General features: G+C 41.2%; 2 protein-coding genes across 7 annotated transcripts in view; one reads left to right on the top strand and one right to left on the bottom strand.

The window, feature by feature from the left end:
- The window catches only part of galm (galactose mutarotase), a 25,959-nt gene extending 17,827 nt beyond the window's left edge, over positions 1 to 8,132 (bottom strand). Inside the window, exons 1-2 of one of the 3 annotated variants that reach the window (XM_088304210.1) lie at positions 7,945 to 8,119; positions 1,375 to 3,785 (exon numbers count right to left, since the gene is read on the bottom strand). The gene's annotated coding sequence lies outside the window, so the exon portion shown is untranslated. Of the gene's footprint in view, positions 1 to 1,374; positions 3,786 to 7,944 lie in introns of all 3 variants that reach the window. The other 2 variants (XM_088304211.1, XM_088304209.1) reach the window with 2 other exon arrangements.
- On the top strand, positions 8,132 to 26,522 carry cdk1 (cyclin dependent kinase 1). 4 transcript variants are annotated; one of them, XM_088304213.1, is made up of 8 exons: positions 8,132 to 8,286; positions 9,489 to 9,547; positions 9,761 to 9,917; positions 15,717 to 15,840; positions 21,117 to 21,287; positions 22,128 to 22,291; positions 23,233 to 23,374; positions 26,290 to 26,522. In XM_088304213.1, the coding sequence occupies exons 2-8, from the start codon at positions 9,511 to 9,513 to the stop codon at positions 26,404 to 26,406; spliced, it is 912 nt and encodes a 303-aa protein (XP_088160339.1). In that variant the 5' UTR covers positions 8,132 to 8,286; positions 9,489 to 9,510; the 3' UTR covers positions 26,407 to 26,522. The 4 variants fall into 4 exon arrangements, with proteins under 4 accessions (XP_088160339.1, XP_088160341.1, XP_088160340.1 ...); XM_088304215.1 differs by lacking the exon at positions 8,132 to 8,286 and adding an exon at positions 8,752 to 9,033 and having other exon boundaries at positions 9,509 to 9,547; XM_088304214.1 differs by lacking the exon at positions 8,132 to 8,286 and adding an exon at positions 8,753 to 9,033 and having other exon boundaries at positions 9,466 to 9,547.

Genomic DNA, 26,522 nt, shown 5'->3' with positions numbered 1-26,522 from the left:
AAAAAACGGAAAGCCTAATTATCCAAGTAAAACAGGTCGACATGTTTAGTACACAATCAACAAAAAAAATGGCTGTCCTCATGAAAAAAATAATTCGAAATGAGCTTTGACACCACCTATTTTTTAATTTCTCTTAATGAGAAAAATGAGTTTGTGACTGCCCTGCCAGTGACTTAAATCTGGGTTGGAACGGAGTCAGGGCCATTGGGATTTGGTAGATTATTTCACACATCTGGGCTTTGTGTTTTCCTTTAAATAATGTTTATGCAACCGCATTTAAGCACTCCTTCACAATTTCCTTTTTTATGTTTCCCCAAAATCCATGACACTTTTAGTGAACATTCGTTTGCATGCCGCTGGGCTGTGAACAAAAATGTAAAAATCTGTTATGCTGCACTCGAAGTTCGATGTTTTTGCGTGCGCTCACTTCAAACTTCAGTGGATAACTGCAAAAAAGGGCGGTGCTTCGTTTCGTAGTGGCGCTTCGCAATGTTGCGACGGTTTCGGAGCATATGATGCACACTGGTTTTGAATCAGCTGCAGCCAGAACGAAACTAAATTTCTCCGTCCATCTATTTAAAACAACACCTATCGACCTTGATAACTTTTTAGCAAGGCATACTGTAAGCAGCACTCTCTTCCGATCTGCTGCGCAGTGGATCGTAAACAAAAGATTTGATTGGCTCAAATCAGTGACGCCATTTCCGTATTAACTAGAATTGCAGCGTCAATGTTTGCGAATGCGCCCTGAAAAAAATTTATCATAGATTAGTCATGGGTCCGGTCCGAACCATCTGTCGGTCCACTCGAGCCTACAGCAGCCATCTATGGGCAGTAAGCGGGGTACACCCTGAACTGGTTGCCAGACAACCGCAGGGCAAACATAGACGAACAACCATCCACGTTCACAATCACACCTAGTAGGGCTGCACGACTTTGAAAAAAAAAAAATAATTGCAATTATTCAGACCAATATTGCGATTACGATTCAATTAGCGTTTTTTGTATTTTACACGTTAAAATGCATTAAAATGCTACTGTTATCACTTTCTGCTTCGACTTGCTTTATTTTATACACTCTTCAACTTTTCCTTTACACTTGTCTCTCATTTCCTCGCTCGCCACTGCAGCATATTCGCTCATATCCTCCATTGCACTCTTCCTCACGCATGCGCACACACACCCCCATGTTACACACAAGCTTGTCACATTGCTCGCAAAACTACGATTGTGAGTCAGTTTAGTTTCAGACAAAGAATTTGATAATATTATAATACAAATCACTAATGTGACCATTTGATGAAAAGTACGAGGTGCTCTCTCTTATATTGTATTGTATTTGTTTTTTGGGCCCCCGGTGAGCCATCACCTTACCGTGGTGGAGGGGTTTGCGTGTCCCAATGATCCTAGGAGCTAAGTTGTCGGGGGCTTTTGCCCCTGGTAGGGTTACCCATGGCAAACAGGTCCTAGGTGAGGGTCCAGACAAAGCACGGCTCACCACACCCCAATATTTTTGGACCACGCTTTCCCTTGCCCGGACGCGGGTCACCGGGGCCCCCCTCTGGAGCCAGGCCTGGAGGTGGGGCTCGTCGGCGAACGCCCGGTGGCTGGGCCTGCACCCATGGGGCTCGGCCGGGCACAGCCCGAAAAGGCAACGTGGGTCCCCCTTCCCATGGGCTCACCACTTGTGGGAGGGGCCAAAGGGGTTGGGTGCCATGTGAGTTGGGTAGCGGCAAGAGGCAGGGACCTTGGAGCTCTGATCCCCGGCGACAGAAACTAGCTCTTGGGACATGGAATGTCACCTCTCTGGCAGGGAAGGAGCCTGATGTGCGAGGCAGAGAAATTACGACTAGATATAGTCGGGCTCACCTCCACACACAGCTAGGGCTTGGTACCAGTCCTCTTGAGAGGGGTTGGACACTCTTCCACTCTGGAGTTGCCCAAGGTGAGAGACGCCGAGCAGGTGTGGGCATACTTATTGCCCAACGGCTTGGCGCCTGTACATTGGGGTTCACCCCGGTGGATGAGAGGGTAGCCTCCCTCCGCTTCAAGGTGGGGGGACGGGTACTGACTGTTGTTTGTGCTTATGCACCAAACAACAGTTCAGAGTACCCACCCTTTTTTTTGAGTCTTTGGAGGGTGTGCTGGAGAGCGTTCCCCCTGGAGACTCCCTCGTTCTGCTGGGGGACTTCAATGCTCACGTGGGTAATGACAGTGAGACCTGGAAGGGTGTGATTGATTAGGAGGAATGGCCCGCCCAATCTGAACCCGAGCGGTCTTCTGTTACTATACTTCTGTGCTCGTCATGGATTGTCGATAACGAACACCATGTTCAAACATAAGGGTGTCCATATGTGGACTTGGCACCTGGACACCCTAGGCCGCAGTTCGATGACCGACTTCGTAGTCGTGTCATAGGATTTGCAGCCGCATGTTTTGGACACTCGGGTGAAGAGAGGGGCGGAGCTGTCAACTGATCACCACCTGGTGGTGAGTTGGCTCCGATGGTGGGGGAAGATGCCGGTCCGACCCGGCAGACCCAAACGTATTGTGAGGGTCTGCTGGGAACGCTTGGCAGAATCCCCTGTCAGAAAGAGTTTCAACTCCTACCTCCGGCAGAACTTTGCCCACGTACCGGGGGAGGCGGGGAAATTGAGTCTGAGTGGACCATGTTTCGTGCCTCCATTGTCGAGGCAGCCAATCGAAGCTGTGAATGTAAGGTGGTCGGTGCATGTCGTGGCGGCAACCCCCGAACCCGCTGGTGGACACCGGCGGTAAGGGATGCTGTCAGGCTGAAGAAAGAGTCCTATCGGGCTTTTCTGGCCGGTGGGACTCCGGAGGCAGCTGACAGGTACCGACTGGCCAAGCGGAATACGGCTTCGGTGGTTGCCGAAGCAAAAACTCGGGCGTGGGAGGAGTTCGGTGAGGCCATGGAAAACGACTTCCAGACAGCTTCGAAGAAATTCTGGTCCACCATCCGACATCTCAGGAGAGGGAAGCAGTGCACCATTAACACTATTTATAGTGGAGATGGGGTGCTGCTGACCTCGACTCGAGACGTTGTGAGTCGGTGGGGAGAATACTTCGAAGACCTCCTCAATTCTACCGACACGCCTTCCATTGAGGAAGCAGAGCCTGAAGACTCTGTGGTAGACTCATCTATCTCAGGGGCTGAAGTAACCGAGGTGGTTAACAAGCTCCTCGGTGGCAAGGCCCCGGGGATGGATGAGATCCACCCGGAGTTCCTAAAGGCTCTGGATGTTATGGGGCTGTCACGGTTGACACGCCTCTACAACATTGCGTGGACATCGGGGACAGTGCCTCTGGATTGGCAGACCCGGGTCGTGGTCCCCCTTTTTAAGAAGGGGGACCGGAGTGTGTGTTCCAATTAAAAGAGGAATCACACTCCTCAACCTCCCTGGTAAGGTCTACTCAGGGGTACTGGAGAGGAGGGTCCGTCGGGAGGTTGAATCACAGATCCAGGAGGAGCAGTGCGGTTTTCTTCCTGGCCGTGGAACAGTGGACCAGCTCTACACTCTCTAAAGGGTCCTTGAGGGTGCATGGGAGTTCGCCCAACCAGTCTACATGTGTTTTGTGGACTTGGAGAAGGCGTTCGACCGTGTCCCTTGGGGGGGTTCTGTGGAGCGTGCTTCGGGAGTACGGGGTACAGAGCCCCCTTATATATGAAGTTTGGTCCCTGTACCACCAATGTCAGAGTTTGGTCCGCATTTTCCGGCAGTAAGTCGGATTCGTTTCCAGTGAGGGTTGGACTCCGGCTGTGCGCTCTGAAAACAAGAGACGATGGCGACAGTAGATTTAGAAAAGAAAGTGAACATCCGAAAATATGGAATTATTTCAGCCATAAAAAGGAACATACACACACAAAAAACCCTCTGCCGACAGTGCCTCGCCGTTGTTGCTGCAACACGAGGTAAAACAACAAACCAGTCCGACCATTTGAATGCTATTACGAGCCCCTTTATAACCAGTTCAGATTCATTAGTGGGACCTGATGTAAAACCACCTACTCAAAAAACAATGACAGACACCTTTATTATAACACCTTATGATTAGAAGTCCAAAGAGCATCGACAAACCACGATTGCAATAACTTTTCACGGGGCGAAAGTGAAAGAAACTCAACGCCGTCACGAAAGAGAGGTTTAAAAAATTATCCGCATGCTCGACAAAAGGTATAAAATGCCGTCGTGCATGTATTTCTATCAAGTGGCCATCCCAAATCTGTATAATAAACAAAGCAAAGTCTTCCCAAACAGAGCTATTTGAGTCATCTGGTGACATTTTTTCTAGTTTCAATATCGCAATGTACATTGCAGCCTCCCCAAAAATCGCAATGTCATTTTTTTCCAATATCATGCAAGAGAGGTGCACGCGTAGTGTGTTATTGTCTGACTGCGCTGATTGTAGCCACTGGAGCGGAGACTAACACGTGTTAGCCAACAACACTGATTGGCCAGAGCCATTAAGACGAGAGCATCAAGAATTATGGTTGGCTAATTCATCCATCAATCAAACGCCAAAGGTTGGGGGAGAGAGGAAAAAATACAAAACCTCACTGTTTTGCGATCAGATAATCGCACTACGTCAAACCTCGATGTCGATTAGATTTCGATTTATCGTGCAGCCCTAACACCTAGGGACTATTTAGGGCATCCAATCAACCTACAATGCATATCTTGGTAATGTGGGAGGAAACCTCAATACCCAGAGAAAAACAATGCAGGCATGGGGTGCACATGCAAACTCCACACAGGAAGGCCATCGTGCTAACCAGGCGTCCGCCGTGCCGCCCTATATTATTATTATTATTATTATTATTATTATTATTATCATTATTATTGGGCGGCACGGTGGACGACTTGTTTGCACGTTGGCCTCACAGTGTGGCGGTTGTGGGTTCGATTCCGGCTCCAGCCTTCCTGTGGGGAGTTTGCATGCTCTCCCCGTGCCTTCGTGGGTTTTTTCCGGGTACGCCCATTTCCTCCCACATTCCAAAAACATGCATGGCAGGTTGATTGGACACTCTAAATTGCCCCTTGGTATGAGTGTGAGCATGGATGGTTGTTTGTCCTTGTGTGCCCTGCGATTGGCTGGCAACCAGTCCAGGGTGTACCCTGCCTTCTGCCAAATGACAGCTGGGATTGTCTCCAGCACCCCCCGCAACCCTTGTGAGGACAAGCGGTTAAGATAATGGATGGATGGATTATGATTATTATCATTATCCATCCATCCATCTTCTGTACCGCTTCTCCTCACTAGGGTCACGGGGGCTTGCTGGAGCCTATCCCAGCTGTCTTTTTGGGCAGTAGGCAGGGGACATCCTGAACTGGTTGCCAGCCAATTGCAGGGCACAAAGAGACGAACAACCATCCACGCTCACACTCATACCTAGGGGCCATTTAGAGTGTTCAATCGGCCTGCCATGCATGTGTTTGGAATGTGGGAGGAAACCGGAGTACCCGGAGAAAACCCACGCAGGCACGGGAAGAACATGCAAACTCAGGATGGCCGGAGCCGGGATCGAACCCACGCCTGATGCTGTCTCTCACTGTGAGGCCATTGTGCTAACCAGTCGGGCCACCATGCCGCATTATTATTATCATTATTATTATTATTATTAACATGCCCTTATACCTGAGTGAAGAGACGGTCCCTGATTTAGTTTGATATAAAGTACCAAACAATCTGAAATACTGTATGTGCTCATAACGCAGATGCAAAGCACACTATGTTCAATGATCACAGTGTCGCAGGAAACCCAGGCAATCGCCAAGTACCCTGCGCTGAACCGGATCTCGAGAGACAGGAAACATTATTAGTCGTGATTGATCGATTATCGGCCGGGCCAATTATCTGGGCCGATTTTGTGTTTTGCCGATTATCGGAATGGGCCTTCTCTTTCTTTTTAATTTCAAGGATGATAAAAGCTGGTTTATTTTTAAAGCAATATTTGTCCATATGAAATACACAAATGAAAACCCTCATTGGACATACAATGGCAGGTTTGGAATTCTGCCTAATTACCCATCCTACAATAAGTTGTAGTTCTGAAAACAGCCAGAAATAAAAACAAAGTAAACATACACTCAGGTTAGTGAGAATATTATGATTTAAGTAATTTACAAGTCTTTTACAGCACTTCAATAGGTAACTTTTGTTGAATGGCAGACCAGCTAATAAAAACAGGACATAACATACTGTATGGTTTGCATTCATTTTTATTTTTACTTGTTTGAGTCATGACGTTCTTAAAATGTTGCACATTTAAGTTTAAATGTTTTGGATGTTTATACAATTAATGAGAAGTTTGTCCGGAAATTACTAAATCAATTACAAATATAGCTATCTATATAGCTATGTGGCGGCACAGTGGCCGACTGGTTAGCACGATGGCCTCACAGTGAGAGACAGCATCGGGCGTGGGTTCGATCCCGGCTCCGGCCATCCTGTGTGGAGTTTGCATGTTTTCCCCGTGCTTGCGTGGGTTTCCTCCGGGTACTCCGGTTTCCTCCCACATTCCAAAAACATGCATGGGAGGCCGATTGAACACTCTAAATTGCCCCTTGGTGTGAATGTGAGCATGGATGGTTGTTTTTCCTTGTGTGCCCTGCGATTGGCTGGCAACCAGTTCAGGGTGTCCCCCGCCTACTGCCCGAAGATAGCTGGGATAGGCTCCAGCACCCCCCGCGACCCTAGTGAGGAGATGCGGTACAGATGATGGATGGATATATCTATGTGAGAGACGCACAGGGACATATATAACAATTCAATGTTCTTCCATCAGATGACAACAGGGTCAAAATATATTGCCATTCAAACAGCAAAAATGAGCCATGACGTGAGCTCTGTGTTCAGTAAAACAGATCCACATTTCAAACTGGATAAGTGAATTTGTATTATTAAAAAACATATTTCTAAATTACTTTGACAGCCCCCCTATATGTTAGGGAAGTAACGACTTTGATTCGATATTTTATTATTTTTTTTTTTTTAATTGCTGCCACGCCTCTCTGTGCGCTCGTGTGATGCTGCAGCGATCCAGGAACGAAATATGCATGATGTTTAGTGCAAGCGTTTAAATGTTTAGCGCATTTTGAATGGAAACAAAAACTATACACTAAGCCGATTTTTACAATTACTATGAAACTACCTAAATATACTAAAATAACTGTTTGTAAACATATTCCGCTGTTCGTGAGCACCAATCCATTTTTTTTATGTAGAAGGGAGTGAAACTATACGAATAAAATTGAGAAAAAAAGAAAACTAAAATCTTCACCTGAATTTATTTTTTTTATTTTATTTGACCTGAATACAAAACGTTTTGTTTTGCTTATCTAGTATGCATATCATCTGAACATTCCAAATGTGGCCTAAAAAATAAGAGAGCGAGAGAGAGAGAGAAAATCTTGAGTGTGATGAAAATCATAAAATTCAGAAATATTAATGTTCAGTAAAACACAATTGTTACCAAATCAACACACATGACCCATTTCTTTCCAATATTTTTAGCACTGAAAATTTGTATAATTTAACGACCTAGTTAGGTTATGTTTTATTGTTGTGTGTTGCCGTTCATGTCTCGTGGCAAATATGTCATGTTGTACTTAGTACTTTCCCTACTATATATCGTTAAAGCCCCACTTTCACGCCACACAGGGAGGCCGGCGCTCGGATTCGAACTCTAGACCTCCTTTCTGTGAAGTAGATGCGCCACCTCTTATATAATGATATTTTTGGTTCAAATTAGTTTTCTGGTATGCTTTGATTATGGTAACAATTGAGCATGAATTGTCTCCTTAGCCAAGATTGTGAAAAATGCGCTACTCAGTAGGACAAATTAATAGGTTACGTCAGGTCAGAAACGCGCTTTTACGGTAGAGTAATGTCCACTCATCTCTTACCTTTTGGTCTCTATCTTACCTTATATTCGTAGCCCCCTTTCCGAGACACACATTTCCTTTGTTCTTTCAATAATTTAAGTCATGGCATGTCACAATAACAACAGTTATGTTTCGTTACCCTACTACTAACTACAAGGAAGTTTTCAAACAGGAATTTTGAACAACCACGGACGTGTATATGAGGGATTCATTGGTCGTCGTAGCATGAAATGAAGTCACCAGCGGACATCTTGCGTTGCCATTTGCTCAGTCAGCACGCTTGACTTGAGTAAATAGATTTCTCCTCGGTATTTTCACTTTTTTTTGTGTGAAAATGCCACTGTGTGTAGTGTACGGTTGCGGCTGCATCCACATTTGATTGGTAAGAATATATTTATAGATTGTCTTTTACAAGGTAGATTTCTGATTGCTATTCATAGATTTGCCTGCATAATGTTGTCAGAACATGAATAATGAAATGAAAGCACATCAGGATAAAAAAATGCAGTGAAACGTCATCCTAACATGAGCAAGTCAGGATTCACATTACCAAGCAAATAGACTTTGAATGGGCGATAAAAACAGTTGTTTGTTGTTTGTGAGGCTCTTGTTGCTTCTTAAAGAGATCCTGGCGAAAAACGCGTACTGAGAAGTGTTTTCAAATAACAAAAAAATAACAATAACATTGCAGGTAAAAGTGGCAACCCAAGATGGCTGACCTCTACCTTCAACCGCGAGAGTTCAATTTGTGATCCATTTTTTTGTATGTCCTTGTCAGCGCGAGCTATCTTCTTCGTCTTCATTTTGACTGGTATGACGACACCATATGATATATACAGCGATACGTGCGAATAAAACTTGTTAAAAAACTACAACATAAAGTGGAAACTAGTAACAACGTCCTGTAAAATGTTTCACAACACTCATATCGCGTGAGCACAGACCACGTGACAAGCTCCAGTTTTTGATAGGTGCTTTTGAAAAACGTTGCTAACCCTCATTGGTCTAGTTTGAATCTCACGTTGCATCGCGTCTAATTCGAAAGAGTCTGCACAAACCGGGGTTTGTTGGCCTTCTCCCCCAGAACGAGCGTATTCAACGGCAGGAAGCAACGCAGCTTCTCAGTCAGGTAGTCCTTGTCAATAGTTTATAGCGATTTTTAGTAAGTAATGTTGTTAATGTTATAGTTTCGTAAAAAATGCATTTAAACGTGTGTTGCCCTATTAACGTTACTTTAAGGGGCTGTTATGATCACTGTGTGTCTGCTAACATATGAGTTTAGGATAATCATAATGAGAAAATATTGAAACTACTGATCGAAGAATGTGTTTTGTTAAAATGTTGGCCTAATTAATAACTAAAGACTTGTATATTTCTTAAATATACCATCTATTTCTTAAATTGCTTTGATAAGCATGTTTTCCCGATTCGAACACATAGATTTATTTCTAGGAAAGTTGTTTCCATGCTATAATACGTGTCGATGGCATGTTAATATTATACAGTGTTGCCAACCAAAGTATGTCCTGATGAGGTACGATCAATGCAAAACTCCATGTAGTGTTAATCCAGAAATGTCTGCAGTGTTTTTCCCTCCCTGGCAGCAATGGACGATTATTTGAGAATCGACAAAATTGGAGAAGGTTGGTAGAATTTTCTTTCTTTTACCCTCGAGAGTTATTCAGTTCCGTATTGTTTATTTGTTTTCATTGCATTACTTAAATGAAATGCAGTTCACCCACACACATCTATCCATTAAGGGATGAACATCAAGGCTCCTCAAACAGATCACATTCACTGTACTTAAACATAGCTTGTCACTCCAGTCAGTTTCTCTAATAGCGTTGTTTTTGCAGGCACCTATGGGGTGGTATACAGGGGCAGGCACAAGGCCACTGGTCAAATTGTGGCAATGAAAAAGATCCGTCTGGAGAGTGAGGAGGAAGGGGTTCCCAGCACTGCGGTGAGAGAGGTCTCCTTGCTTCAGGAGCTGAAGCATCCCAATGTTGTAAGGTATGCTCACTGTGTGCAGAAGTAAGTGGTTACAGTTAGTAAATTAGCCGGCGCATTTCTTTTTTTTTTTTTTCACAGTGATGCATTGTTTTGCATGATTGACTTTAAAAACATGAAACTGCTACATAATAAATAAGTTCAATGGCTTCTTAGCTAATTAATTGTAATTTCCCTATAATAATCATCTATTGGGTGGTGTTTAGGAGTGTTCTGATACATTTTCCACTTCCGATCCGATACGATATTGCGGCCTCGAATAATTTCGATAGCCGATATCATCCGATACGATACAAACAGAACTGATACATGCTGTAATTTGTTTTCGAAGTGACTTGATCAAGTTATACTGTTAAACCGAATAAAAATAGTTAGCAACAGTAGGTACAATATTATATGACCCATTCATTCCAAAAATGGGGTGAGTCTTAAATTGATACTGTTACTATTTACCTATTAATAATGCAGTTATTAGTGTAATCAAAGTACCGTAATATTAATGTAACTTAAATCCATTCGATTACTTTTGGATTGCTCCAATACCAGATATGTCGTCAGAAATTAATACAACAACAAAAAATAAGTCAATATGATGTTTATTTTTATATATTTCTATTTTTTTTATCTTATGGCTGTTTAATATGCATGGTTTTGGAATACTGGAGTCAACCTGAGCCCACACAATTCAAATCCAAAGCACAAAAAATGTGAAGGAGAAATATAACCACTTGCGCACAATGCAGACATCCATCCAATCATCATCTGTACCGCTTCTCCTCATAAGGGTTGCGGGGGGGGGGGGTGCTGGAGCCTATCCCAGCTACCTACGGGCAGTAGGCGGGGTACACCCTGAACTGGTTGCCGGCCAATCGCAGGGCACACACAGACAAACAACCATCCACGCTCACACTCATACCTAGGGGCAATTTAGAGTGTTCAATTAAGCTGCCATGAATGTCTTTGGAATGTGGCAGGAAACCGGAGTCCAGTTTTTAAAAACTACTTTCTGTCAAGTATAATTTTGGATTCATGTGTAATTATGTGCATAATGATGTCAATAAAATCACTTAGCAAAGCTAAATTGATTAAAATATATAATTTAGAGACCTATTATTGTGTAGATCTCAAAACTCGGTACTCTGTGGTATCAAATTATGCAAATGTTATTGATCAAACTATAAATATTTAATATACGTTTGACATCGAACCTCTTTGTCATGATGACGTCATCCGTTTTAGTGTTCTGTTCTGAGAGTGTCTGCTAAATTGCTAATGTAGCCGTCGTCTTACTTTATGTCTAGATACGTATTGATTGCAATACAACCTTTCTGTTCATAGGTGCTGGCTCTTCGCCCTAACGCGATTCTAACCAGACTTCTGTGAAAAGTTGGCTGTAGACCCAAGCACTTATTTTGGGTTGAATCAGAATTTCACTTTACCACTTAGCATGCTCAGCAACCCCTTGTTCGCCTCGTCATTTAAAACACTTGTTCGCGGGGTCGTTTATTTGTCATCACACAGCTTGTTGCTGCCGTTGTGCACAGACTTGTATACAGTACAAATAAAGTCCATACTGCTGCAGCACAAGATAGCCTGGTGCCTAGCATACAAGCTGCGGCAAAACAAATTACTTCTGGGACTACGGACGGCGCAACATTTTATTTTTTTATTTTTTTTTTTAAATCGTCACGTCATGGGAAGTCCTGGGAATGTATTTTTTTCTTTATTTTTTTTATATTCATTTCATTCTTAGAAATAAAAGAAATGTGAGGTGGCAGAAACAAGTTTTAAAAAAATCTTATATCTAACCCTTATCAACACAAAATGAATGGATGACAATTAAATTCAAGACACACTTAGAAACATGATTTTACAATACGTCACAAAAAATGATTGAATCTCCTGATTTCTATATTATAATCTATAAATTGCACTGCTAAGTATGGCTGTCCCAAACGATTATTTTTCTCCAGATTAATCTATTGACTAATTTTAGGAATAGTTGTTTCGTCTAAACCAGGCATGGGCAAAGGCCCAGTAAACATTTTAATCTGGCCCGCCGAACATGAAAACAATTAAATGAATACACCTTGTTAATGTTTTATTTTCTAAATATTGTGTTTTTTCAAAGACATGTATATTGTCGTGCTTTTGTTCACTTTCATTTAAAATTAAATGTATTTTTTTTCTCCAATGAGGTGAGGTTACCATCTGCTCATGTTCCGGCCCCTCTGTCAAATTTTAGAACCCATTGTGGCCCGCCAAACAAAAAGTTTGCCCACTCCTGGTCTAAACAAATAATTTTTAAACAAATTTCTCAACTAATCCCGCAGTTATATTGCCATTGACGATTATTAATTCACAAAACAACTTCTGACGCTTATTTAAATTCTTTGCTTAATACAGTAAAAAAAAAAAAAACTTCAAGTTGAATCAACAGTCACATCTCTTTTAGGCAAGCATCATGACGTGTGAACATGGATGTCTTTCTCTGTTGATGGATTACAGTGAAACAATGTGTAAGCGCATGTTCAACAGCCCAAGTAACAGAATTAACAGGAATAAATAACAAAATTAAATAATTCGTAAATAAACACAAAAACCAATAACGTCTGAAGACTTGTGCAAGTGAACACTGTCACAACTTTTTCTAACAGGATATAACATATTTGCTTCTCTCATCTCTAGTGTCATTCTGAAGATACTTCATGTGAATTCAGATGTTCTTTCTCATGTGCATTCCTCTTTTTGGAGAGGGGAAAACCTGTGCAACATCAGTTTGTGTTAACCCAGTGATTCTCCAATGGTGGGGCGCGCCCCCCCTGGGGTACAATGCTGGGGGGGCGCGTGGGACCCTTGGAAACATGCATTTTTTCCGGCTGAACGATGCATCGTTTTGGGTCGGAAAAAGGCAATCTCAGACAACGTGAGTTTGAGCTCGCCCCTAGTTCACGCAGTAGGTCACGCAGTACTGATTAAAAAAAAAAAAAAAAGGCGTCGCTCGTTGGCCCAGAAGTAATTTCTTTTGCCGCTACTTAAATGCTCTGAGCCAAGCTATCTTGCGCCGCAGCAGAACGGACTTTATTTGAACCCTATGTAAGTCCGTCCGTGCACAGCAGCAGCAACAAGCTATGTGATGGCAAATAAACGACTCCACTACGAGTAGCGTTCTAAACGAGGAGGCGAGCTAGGAGTAAACATATTAAAAATGTTGCTTTATGTTATTTATATAGAATGTTTGTTTAAAATACCCCTGGCTCTTCTTTTTGTCTTTTCTATATTATGTACGTATTAATAACTGTTTGGTTTGTTCATGTTAATAAAGTTTAAAAAAAACCCATAAAAACGTATAGTAAATATTTATCATCTCATCAATATTTGCACAACAGAGTACTGAAAATTCAAAATCCTCAATATAATTGTTCTCAAAATTATATTTATCAATTTAGCTTTGTTAAGGGACATTTTATTGACAATCTAACATCAATATACAAAGAAGATGTTCATTAGTACGAAATGTAAAAAAAATGGTGGTGGGGGGCGCAAATTGTTTTCTTCTTGGTACGGCGTGACAGGAAATAATTGAGAAGCACTGTGTTAAGCTGAAAAATACTGATAAAGCCAGAGTGGATACTGAAATATTATCGCAATGATTTTGAAAAGGCACACAAATATTCGTGCAGTAGCAGACTATATGGTAAGCAGGCTAGTGTTTCTCTAGGATTTTTTTTATTTTTTATTTTATGCAAGACATCCAAAACACAACCTGGATGTTGTGCAGCAGATGGGGGTCTTCAGAGAGACGGTGAGACCGAGAGCTTTTAGGCCCACCTGCGCAATATATACAAAAGAAATGTCACGCGTTATTGTTTTTGGGTACATAAAGCAGTGGAACCAGTAACGTTACCTACAAGCACCAAAACAATTTGACCGGAGTGAACGAGCTCCGCTAATGTTAGCTATATAATGCACGAAGCTGAAATTCAACACTGGGTAACTTTGATTGCAACCAGCTGCTTCGAGAAATGAAACGTAACGATGCATGTTAATATATCACACAGAACAACATCAGTACTAACGGCTCATATTGGTAAGTTAGTTACTTAGATGGACTTAAGAACCTCAAGCTTTTTGCTTTCTATCGTCTTCTTGCAGTACCCCTTGGTGATGTCATTTCAGGTGTTCGTGCATTGCTGATGTGCTGCTGTGGTACGCCAACTCAGCTTTACAAAGGCTGCAGACAACCAACTCGTTTCACCTTGTGCTAAGATATGGCCATACTTTGGACTTTATTGTCCACATTTTACCTGCTTAAAGGTGCCGCTACACATGTCAACGTAAATACGTCATGTATGTTTTGCGTGCTAACGTAGATACGACACCAGTCATCGATGGTATGCTGAGTGTGCTGCCGTATTTACGTCATCGTCGACTATGTCGACTAGTCGGGACGACCCGACTGCTAAGTAGCAGTATCGATATTTTTTCAGCAATTGTGTTTTTACAGATTTCTTGAAAATGGAAATGGACCTAAATGTTTTAATTTGACAATCAAGATTGTTTCACAAACATTGCTTGTGTAAGGCAGAACTGTGCGCTGAGCACCCTTTTACATATGAAATTCCCCTCACGCTCCACCCTTGCGTTGCATCCTTTTCCCCCCTTTTTGTCAGTGGTTAGTAATAATTATAGGTTTATTAGTTAATTCTTTCCCTTTCGTAATATTTATTTGCGTTCACTCACTTTATTGATTTTTTTTTGACTGTTAAGCAGTGATGAGTGATGTGGCCCGAAATTCATATCACTGTCTCAAGTGCATGGTATACATTAATAGTATACATCACCATGTAAAAATATTTTATTTTATAATAATTTACTAAATGAACAATTTCTGACAAGGTTAATTACACATTCCATGAAGGGAGCAAAATGTTAAAATAAAGAAACTAACATTTATTATGCAAATCTCAAGTCAGAATTAACTTTTAGCACTAGCTAATGCAAAATCTTGCAAACAAAGTAATAACACTGCAGATTTGTTAAATGAAAACCTTATAACTGGCTTTTAGTTTAGTTTTCTATAATTTGTTCAAATTACAGTGCCCATAGATGAATTAGCCTTCACCAATTTTCAACTCAAATAAAGAAAGCAAGTCTCTTCAAGAATAGTGACATCTTAGATTTACAAATTAACAAGGAACTTTGCTGATAGTCTGGAATTGTTTGCATAGTTATTGCCCAGACAATATTTCGGGTTTTGTTTTGCGCAATATACTTTTTATAAAACTCTCTTCTGGTGTGTGTTTTTTCTTTTTTTTCTGTATCCAGTATTGCTCCTGCAAACATCCCCTATTTGGGACCAATACATTTTATTACATTTAAAATACTTATAGCTAATATACAAGCTTCCTCTGTCATTCTTATTCTTTGCAATTTTATCTGTGTGACAAATGAGGAGGAAAAAAGATTTATTTCACTTCACTATCACGCTAACGTTTATGAAGCTTATTTCTACCTCACAACACAAAGCAAATAATCAGATCATGCAACGGCTTGTGAGTTAGAGAATTTCTTAAATAGAACCACCAACAACAGCATTAAGTGAAGTTACCACTTTAAATATAATAATGACAATTGAGGATCACCTCCAAGAGCCTTTAGCTGCCCAGGGGCACAACGGTTATTCACTTTGACGTCTGTCTGTTTGTACATGCGAATACAATATAAACATTTGTAAATAGACACTATGTAGAAATGTTTACAATGATAAAATGTTAATCAAAAGGGTGTTTGATTTTACAGACTCCTAGATGTCCTGATGCAGGAGTCTCGTCTCTATCTTATCTTCGAGTTCCTATCCATGGACCTCAAGAAATACCTGGACTCCCTTCCTTCTGGCCAGTACATGGAGCCCATGTTAGTCAAGGTAACACTCCGTTTTCATACTATGCCCCTTCCATTAGGTCAGTGTTTTCCAATGTTGAATAAGTCAAGGCACATCTTTACATTAGAAAAATCTCACAGGACAGCTCAGAGTATACAGTATAGACCAAGGGTTAATCAAAGAGGTTCCAAAATGGTCAAAAATATTTTTTACAAGAGCCACTTAATTTTTTAATTATAATGCCCCATGCAAGAATTCTATAATATTGAAAACAAGTTTACTTTTCATTAGGACTGGTGCGACAATTCAGTATCAATATATATCGCAATAGTCAATAGATCAATAGAAAATAGCCTTTGATAAAATATTTGATAGTAAAAATAAGAACACATACCACGATTGCGGCATTGAGTGTGCTGTGGGCAGCGCACAGCGGCCTCCAAACATGAAGAAGTCATTAAAAACCAACGAAGACTCAGCTAAAGTAATGGCGCAGGTCTGGGTCATACGCAGAAGGAGAGAGTTGCGTAACTCCCTTCAAATAAATTACCAGTCGACTCGGTACAATATGATGATTTTATGCCCATTGACCTGATTAAACACCTCAGAATGGAGGCGTGGTGTACAAGTAAAGGAGTTCCCTGTCTCGATGTACTTGCGCCAGTGTTAGCCATGTCCCACGCTTGCCACCCCACTCATAGGTAAAAAAAAAGGCAGTAAAATAAAAGATAAAATAGTCCTGAGATTGTTGGTCAACGCTAATGTATGCGCCGCAAGAGAATATTAGTTCACTACACATTGTATGAACATTGAATGAAGGCTAATGTATACTTAGGCAAATTAGCGTTGATGCTCCGGTGGATGTGAAACTGTACATTACACTACATTACAATGTGCCCAAAACAGTTAAAGGTAAAAAATAAATATTAACGTTGACTGATATGAAATAACCCACAAATATTTAGTTTAATATCTAATATTGACCACTTTATTTTACTTTTTCGAAGTTTCATTGACATAAGTTTTATATCGTTGCTGTCCTGTGAAGAACATGCATTATATACATTTTTTTAAATGCTCACATTAATGGGATACCTGTTACATGGAAACACCATTAACTTAAAAAATGTACGTGTTTTTCAAAGGACAGTGAAACAATCATAAGATAAAATAACAGGGATTCAACCTTTTTTTCCATCGGTTCAACAGTTAAAAAAAAAAAAATATGTCTCTCGTCCAATATGAAATACCGTATTTTCGCAGTCGTAGGACGCGCTGCCTCAAAGGGCGCAACACCTGTTGAGGGTGCTATTTCTATCTTTGAAGCACACACTGGGCGCGCCGCGTTACAAGGCGCTTGCTCAGCTGCTTTTAGCATAGCAATAGCTCGGCTGCTCGCGCTGACTCAGCCCATGGCAATTCACTTTGCCTCAATACCATAAGCAATCGCCACATTTCAAAGACAGGTGCTATGATACCATTGACAATCGCTATAATTAACAATGACTCTAACCAATAATAGGTATCATGGCAATAGTCTACAAGACTACGTCAGGGGAGGGACTTCACTGGTCACCACACTCCTTAGAGTCACGGTTTAAAAAAAAATAAATAAATAAAATACTCAGCATACAAGCAAACAATGAAACAAAGAAATAAGATTAACACAAAACATGTATCTCTCATGCCCTCAATATACCAAAAAGAAATAAAAATAACACAAAATGATATAGCAATGGCTTCTTGGGAGCCACTCAGACTCAGCCAAATCACATGGCTGTTTAGAGAGATTTGCTGTTATGCTTTGGGCTTTTTGTCTGTTGTCTAAACCTGGGACGTTTCTTGCTTGCAATAACATAAATGATAAGACAGTAGGGCTGGGCGATATGACCTAAAATCAATATCGCGATAAATTAGGCAGTTTTACCTCTAACGATAAATGCGCGATAAATTCCCCCTGAGGACCAAAATCAAAATAAATGCAGGAAATGCATATTAACTGCTTTTTTTATTGACCAACTGGTACGCATTACTTTCAATGAAAAATAGAAGTACAAAAATCATTTGAATAAACATTCAAACTAGCTTGTTTTGCGTGACTTGAACAATGTCACAAAGAACAGGAGAAAAAGGGTACCTCTCACAAAATCTTTTTATGTAAATATATTGTGCCGAGATGCTGTAATTCCATTTGCAAAGGCCTAGATTTGTGTAAAGGTATCGTGTAAACAATCTAAATAATGCCATGTGCAAAGGCGCTAGTCGCCTGTAAACAAAATGCTAAATAGAATGGGGAAAAAAATGTCAATGGAATGCCAATGCCAAATAAACGCATGTGCTTCATCAGGAAAATGTGCCGTCTCGATTACCCTGGTGCGCAATCGGCACTTGCCGTCTATGTAATGCACATTCAGGCGCAAACAGGGATCCATATTGCGACAAGACCACAAGTCGGATGTGGATGCAAAATGCTTGACATGTCTCCGCTCCCGTCCCGATGTTGTCCATATCGGAAGTCCTGTTTGCGGCAAATATTTTCGTACCTCTTGTCGGCTACTTTCATGAGGCGTGTAAATCCTGTCCGCTCCATTGTAACAAGAGGAGCTCTATCTTTAGCTATGTGCTCGGCTATCGCGTCCACCTCTGAGACGTTCTCTCGTATGGTGTCGCCTCCGTTATGAGCTGTTGTCACTTGTCCAAACTTGCTCCTCACTTTGAACTTTTAGCACAAGCTCCAAGTCAACAGCATGGTTGTGTTGTGGGTGGTGAAAAAGAAAAGGTTGGACGCGCTGTTTCTGGTGCTTACGACGCACTTTGTAGTTTATGTTCTTTTGCTTAAACATCGTCTTTATGGAACCCAAAACATTTCCAAACGACAGATGTCCACTTTATTTTCGGGACAAGCGCGACAGGAACAATTTCAACTAACGTTACTTCGTCCGCAGCCGTGTCAGCCGCTTCAGGATTTGAATCGCCAGCTACGAACACGTCTTGTTTACATTCTTGTTCAGAAGGGAGGAGTCACGTGACTACACGCGCTGGAGCCGTCTTAAAGGGGCATGAGCATCGCCGCAGACAGAAAAGACTTCTTTTTCTTTTTCTTTTTTTAGACACCGAATTTACCGACATGGGCAAAATGATGTCGGTCATTCTAATAAATTTCGGTAACGGTAAATTTTCGGTTTATCGCCCAGCCCTATAAGACAGACTACAACATTGTGGACAGCTGCCCTTTTGTCCAGCTTTCTCCCACACCATCACCCAAACACCATAGTCACATAAAGTATAGTCATGGTCACTTTGAAGCATAGATGACTCACACTTTGTAGGGTGTGCTAACATGCACTCCGAACAGCCCAATGAGTAAAAGAGTTGATGGTCGCGAGTGATACTTTGTCCATATAATGGGCGCGCCGCCTTACAAGGCGCTGTGTTAGTTTAGGGGAAGATTTGGGACTTTTAAGTGCGCCTTATGACTGCGAAAATACGGTACTTTTCTACTAATACAATATACTTTTCAGCCATATCACCCAGCCCTACTTTTCATTTAAAACAGGCAACTAAAAGGTAATTTATTTTTGACTTGGATTTAAAAAAAAAATATATATATATATACGGTAAGTATTCCCGCCTACAGACCTCTGTCAAACGGAAATTTCCTCACCCGGAAAAAAAACTTATCCATTAAATTTTCTACTACTATATTACTTCAAAGATCGATTCCTCACAACAGAAATTCCGATACCCAGAAGCCATAGCGAAGCCCGCAGTCACGCAACCTCAAGCAGTTCCCGCGCCATATAACGGAAAAACTTTGCCCCCCTCTTCCATGATCGGATCCAAAACGGTGATGTGTAAATGACTTATTTGGCATCCAAATGAAGAAGACCAGTAATGACCGTGGAAGAGGGAGTGAAATGCATCCGATGAAGCGAAGCAGGATACAAAGTAAACAATCAAGGGATCGATTGTAGCTCAGTATGATTCTGGCAGTTTACCTGCTCAGCGGAAATTGCTTGCGGCTTGACGGACGAAGTACAGTGGCTTGAATGAAATGTCCTGGAATGCTTTAACTGTTGTTGTGCTAAAAACTTCCCGCAAATTGGACCGCTAATTAGAGAGAAGGCTAGCTCAATCTATGGGCATTGAGGACTTTGAAGCTCTAAATTGTCCAGGTGTGATTATGAGTGTGACTGTATGTCTATGTGTGCCCTCGATTTGCTTGCAACCAGTTCAGTGTGTACCCCGCCTAATGCCCGAAGACGCTGGGACGCCCCCACCCTCATGAAGAGCGGTTTGGAGAATGGCTGAATGGATGTATAGTTGAAAGAACCAAAACATGATTCCCGTATTGAAGCCACAACATTGACTCACTCTTATTTACGAAGTTAATTTTTTCTTGAACCGCGTTTGTGAATTGAAATGTTGAGTATTGATGAACAATGAAATTCCTAAAGGGAAAACTGTGGAACCTGGGCTAGAGACACAATTTTCGTAGAATTATGAAGCGTTTTCTTAAAGAAAAATTGCCTGCGCTACATAAAATTTGGGCTTCCTGCTTGAGAAATTTGGGCTTCCTGCTTGACTTATCTTTTTTTTTTTTCTCTCTCTCTCTCCACTTCTCCTAAAATGGCTGCCCCTTCCCACAAAAAAATAAAAATAAATAAATAACATTGAGAAACATGGTGACCATTTAGGGCTAGCATTAGGATTGGGCATCAGGAATCAAATGGAACCAGTACTTATGTGGATCATTTAAATTTTAAAATTTGGGTGCCACATTTCAATGCCCAGTTCACCGCACAGATGAAGCTGCCGAACCCAAACGAAGAAGGACCAATAGGAAATGTGTGTGTGCGGCAGTTGCAGGCCTGCAACTTTTTGTAGTGTATATAAATGTCTATATATTAGGGCTGCTCGATTATGGAAAATATATTAATCAATCATCATTTTCCTCAAATTTAGATTACGATTATTCAAAGAGTGTTTTTTATTTGGGGGGGGGGGAGTACAAAAAATATCAAGATAGATGGATCGTGCCAATGTGTGCACTTCCACACTACAAACCACTAAAATAAACTCATTAAATAATTTTCCTCATCTCTATTCTAAGCACGTAAAGGTGTAAAATCTTGATTTGAAACTGATTACATTTCTTTTCAGGTGTACTCAGTTTTGTTTGGATAAATTGTACATCAAGACAGCAAGTTGAGAGCTCTTATTAGTATGGTTGGACTGCATTTCTTTGTGTCCCTGTTCAAACATTTTAATGACATAAAATGCCAGTCGTTTTCATATACTTCTCACTGTCTCTTTAGAGCTACCTCTACCAGATCTTAGAGGGCATATATTTCTGTCATTGTCGTCGAGTCCTCCATCGAGACCTGAAGCCGCAGAACCTTTTGATTGACAACAAGGGAGTCATCAAACTGGCTGACTTTGGTCTGGCTCGGGCCTTTGGTGTTCCTGTCAGGGTCTATACCCATGAGGTGAGACTCCATTTCTGTTTACGCTTGCTTGAGATTAATTAAACAAAGCCAGCAGACATTGAATGATGTATAATAATAATAAATTAAAAAACAGCAATAAAACTTTACTGCATGTAACTAGTTTAACTACATTGTGCTGACAAAACCCTAAAATGTTGCGTAAACCAGCCGTATATCCTACAAATGCACAATACCTTCAGATTAAGCTTGAGTCATTGAAAAATTAGTAGACCATAGGCCATAGCCTTGGATGGGTCTTTAAAACTCCAGGCTTTCATTCTTGAAAATGATCTTGCCAGATAGAAGAATCCAAAGCAAGAGTCGCGGCAGCCTCGTAGGGATTTATGTATCTGAAAATGAGGGTTGTGCTTTTACAACTCGTGGTGTATTCCGGAAAAATATTGATCCATTTTGCCGTCGTACATCAGCAGTTTTTTCTCTGGCTTTTCTTAAAATGTCCACAGCGTCACCATCGTAATGCATTTTGGCAAAACTCACTCACTCACTCTGTTGTCTCCTGTCTTACGGGGTGCAAGTGAACAGTGTGAGCAATCAAACTATGTCAAGTTGAAAAACTTGTTTGATAATTTTGGACACCTCGTTTGGGGTACTGGAGTTTGGATAATCACCGATGCCCACAATAAGAATATTACCATGCCTCGTTCCCTTCCATACGCTCACTCTTCTTCCGCAGCAATTTTAACAATATGTTAGAATAATCGTGCCATTTAAAAGGAAATTTTCAGTATGCCCATCAAAAAATAAATAAATAAATGACGACAGCCAACACTCATTCTCTCAAATGACTTCATAGGTAAATGTCGCATTATATTGTTCCAGGTTGTAACCCTTTGGTATAGAGCTCCTGAGGTTCTCTTGGGCTCTCCCCGATATTCAACTCCTGTTGATGTTTGGAGCGCTGCCACCATCTTTGCTGAACTTGCCACCAAGAAGCCACTGTTCCAAGGAGACTCTGAAATTGACCAGCTGTTTAGAATATTCAGGTAGTATTTAGTTTTTGCTTAAAAGCCAATGCTCCACTCAAAGCAAGGGGTGCACCTATCGATCGACTGCCGATCATGAGTTGCCGATTTTTGTGAAAAGGTGTCATTGCCAGTTGCGTGCTTTAATAGCAAAGGGATCACCCAAAGTGGCCAATTGTTCTTGATCAATATATACTCCACCAATTTGCAGGTACTGCAAACAAGTAACACTGATTTTATATTTGTCGCTTTCCTTAGAAAACACATGTCCAATTTCTAGGTCCAATAGGTCCTTTTTTTTATTAAAGAGAGATGTTAATTGAACTTTTTATTAATTTTTTTAATCCAATTCAGCGAATAATCAACATAGCTATATTCAGACTGCAACTCTTAAGGCCTCTCCATGCCAACCCGACGTCGGCCATTGTGGCAAACTGTCGCACCGACATGTCGGAACGGGAAATTACGGAAGAACACTGCAAAAGCTGATGTAGACGGCAACTACTCTTGCCTTTCTGTGCATGCGGGTGAAATAGTACCCTTTCAAGCCAGCTGCAGCGATAGTCTATGCATAGGCTTGGACTGTGATGTCGGATACCGGTGATCTTTTGTGAATTACATTTATTACTTCGTCTTCGTACTCTCCTGTCCTGCCAGCCGTAATTTTCATTGAGGAGATGTGAAAATGAGCAAAGTTCATTTAGTTGTTGAGAAATAGCTTCTATTATCAGTTTTTCCAATTTGTCACTTCCTGTTCTTGTCTAGTGCACTGATTCGCTGACTCACAGCAGATTATTGTTGCAACCAATCGTTACTTGCACCCCCTAGTCTTAAGCATGTGTTTTATGAAAATCATTGATGGGCTGGTTTAAAGTGTGGTTGGTTGGTTCTTAAAAAATAACAAATCTTTTTATACCGCTTGTCTCTCTGTCTTATTTATTTTTTTTTTTTTGTCTTTTTAGGACGTTGGGAACGCCCGATAATGTTGTTTGGCCTGATGTGGAAAGCTTACCCGACTACAAAAGCACTTTTCCAAAATGGAAGCCTGGCAACCTTGCCTCAGTGGTGAAAAACCTGGATAAGAATGGTCTGGACCTACTCAAAGTAAGATTCATTCATATACAGTACGAACATCTCTTCTTCAAAACCCTGTAAATCGTCTATTTTCATTCAGTTTATTCAGAGAAAACTAAAATTTACCTAGACCTGCAAATTAAACAAGACTATGTTTAGGGTGAACATGTTTAACAGTTAGGGACACTGTAATTTCTCGGAAATAACCCAATTTTGTATATTGCATTTATATGCTGTTATATTAGGTCTGCCAAGATTAGTCGATTTATAGTGACATAGTTGACAATTTAACTAATTGACGAATCGTTTACTTGGATATTTATTTGCCGTAGGGCTGCACGATAAATCTAAATCTAATCGACATCGAGGTTTGACGTGGTGCGATTATCTAATCGCAAAACATTGAGGTTTTGTATTTTTTTTCTCTCTCCCCCATTCTTTGGCGTTTGAGTGACAGATGAATTAGCCCTCCAGAATTGTCGATGCTCGGGTCTTAATGGCGCTGGCCAATCAGTGTTGTTGGCAAACACATGTAAGTCTACGCTCCGATGCCTACAGTCAGCGCAGTCGGTCAATAACACGCTACGCGTGCACCTCTGTTTTTTACTGTGATTTCCGTGTGCCGAAGTGGATGTAGTGGAAGTAACTTCTGCCGCCGTTAATGAGGAGTGTGCGATGCTCGTGCTATAGACGGGCGGTACGTCTATTATTTGGACGTACGGCGGATTTGACTTAAATGAACCGCATCAAAAAAAAAAAAAGCATTGGCTCCAGAGGCAACACGACCAACGTATTTCCACGTTTAAAACACCACCACCAATTTGAGGATGAAGCCTGTCAAACGGATTCGAAATAAACAGAAGAAAGGGAGGCAACAACTAGCAGTCATTCACGTGCTAAGCTAAGATCGCTAACAGTAGCATTCACGTCATGAAAGAAATTGGCATCTGAAAACTATCTCGTAAGTATTTGTACGTACCTTCTCAGAGCGTCTTTTCAGCACTAATGGCAACATTGCAACTTGTGATCGTGCATGTCTAATACAAGCAATGGTGAACATGCTGCTTTTATTAGCCCCCAAAAAACTAATACAATACAATGTAATCGCCAGAAGAGAGCGCCTCGTACTTTTCATCAAATGGTGACATTAGTGATTTGTATTATAATATTGATCAAATTCTTTGTCTGAAACTAAACTGACTCACAATCGTAGTTTTGCGAGCATTGTGACAAGCTTGTGTGTAACATGGGGGTGTGTGTGCGCATGCGTGAGGAAGAGTGCAGTGGAGGATATGAGCGGATATGCTGCAGTGGCAAGCGAGGAAATGAGAGACAAGTGTAAAGGAAAAGATGAAGAGTGTATAAAATAACGCAAGTCGAAACAGAAACGGATAACAGTAGCATTTTAATGCATTTTAACGTGTAAAATACAAAAAACGCAAATCGAATTGTAATCGCAAAAGCGTTGTCGGTAAAGGAGTGTCATGGCTATGTGGTGTTGGCAACAGAGTCCTAAATTTACGGGACATTTCAACCACAAATATTTAAGATGCAAACCTCACTTTCATGGCAGCACGACGGGGATGCCCGATCATCGAGAAAGGAAGCTCATTGTGGCTGATGCCCATTTTCATTTCTGACATTCAATCGTGTCTGCAAGCTAGCTGTAGTTGGCACACCAAGTTTACGGTGTGTGTTTGTAACTTTCTAACACCTAAACTAACACGATGTGTTGAATGGTACACTCACCTATTGTAGCAGCGACTATGTATTGAAGAGGCATTTATCAGTAAACTCAGGTTTATTAACAACCAAAACGGCGTGTGTTTGTCTGTGTTTGACATCAAAGGAGAAAGATCTCACACGCTTTCAGACGCTTATGGGGTGATGAACTGGGTAATACCAACACTCAAAGTATCAGAACATAATACAATACAATAATACAATTTTATTTATTTAACGCATTTCACAACAGCTGGAAACAGAGCGCTTACCATCTGCCGTCATATAAATTAGAAGGTAATTAGAGCACAAATTAAAACACAAACACATTTACAATAGATGCCAGAATAATAGCAGAACAGCGACAGTCTCGCGTTGAGTCGAAAGCTAAAGAATAAAAATGTGTCTTCAAACGGGTTCTAAAATTTGCCTAAAACCCTCATTGGCATCACATAAAAATAAAATGCACAATTAAATTTGTTGTGATATATTACGTTATCCATTAATATTACCGTACTTTGATTACATTTCGAACTTTATTTTTTCACAGGATATATGTATCCATTTAGGAGTCAGATGCACCTCATGTTTTGAATAAATGGGTCAAATATTCTCATACCTACCGTTGCTCACTATTATTCGGTTTAACGGGATAACTTGAACAAGTCTCCTCTAACATCCATCCATCCATTATCTGTACCGCTTCTCCTCACAAGGGTCGCGGGGGTTGCTGTAGCCTATCCCAGCTATCTTCGGGCAGTAGGCGGGGGACACCCTGAACTGGTTGCCAGCCAATCGCAGGGCACACAAGGAAAAACAACCACCCATGCTCACATTCACACCAAGGGGCAATTTAGATTGTCCAATCAACCGACCATGCATGTTTTTGGAATGTGGGAGGAAATGTGGCAGTAGGGGAGAACATGCAAACTCCACACAGGAAGACTGGCGCCGGAATCAAACCCATGACCTCTGCACTGCCAACCAGTCCATGGTGCCCCCCTCCTCTCACAATTCAGACTAAAAAATTTAATTACTGCATGTACAATCCCTAGTCATTTCATATCGGACGATATCAGATATCGGGATTACTGTAGGCCGCAGTATTGGTATCGGATTGGAAGTGAAAAATGTTGCACGGGGACACCCCTACAATTGTGAATTTGGTGCCGGAATCACGTGCGCCCGCCACAGGCGGTAACATCTTCTCCTCTCATTTACAGAAAATGTTGGCTTACAATCCTCCCAAAAGGATCTCAACACGTGAAGCTTTGACTCATCCTTATTTTGATGATTTGGACAAGTCAACCCTACCTTCAGCCAACATCAACAAAATCTAACAGCTGCCTTACTTAACCACAGTGAATATTTAACCTGTAAATACTTTTGTGTGACAGTGCTGAACCTTTTACAAGTGTTTGTCATCATTCTTTTCAATAAAGCAATATTTACTGTT

Source organism: Idiotropiscis lumnitzeri, chromosome 9 (assembly GCF_059441095.1).
Source record: "Idiotropiscis lumnitzeri isolate Australia: NSW breed Sydney's pygmy pipehorse chromosome 9, RoL_Ilum_1.0, whole genome shotgun sequence".
Lineage (NCBI taxonomy): Eukaryota > Metazoa > Chordata > Actinopteri > Syngnathiformes > Syngnathidae > Idiotropiscis > Idiotropiscis lumnitzeri.
This window is presented reverse-complemented; position numbering and strand designations above follow the sequence as displayed.

What these genes read in the sequence shown, in the direction of transcription:
- cdk1 (XM_088304213.1), top strand. Translation starts at nt 9,511, where the DNA reads ATGGACGATTATTTGAGAATCGACAAAATTGGAGAAG. An exon ending in TGGAGCCCATGTTAGTCAAG is followed by an intron (nt 15,841 to 21,116) that starts GTAACACTCCGT and finishes CTGTCTCTTTAG; the next exon opens with AGCTACCTCTACCAGATCTT. An exon ending in ATGGTCTGGACCTACTCAAA is followed by an intron (nt 23,375 to 26,289) that starts GTAAGATTCATT and finishes TCTCATTTACAG; the next exon opens with AAAATGTTGGCTTACAATCC.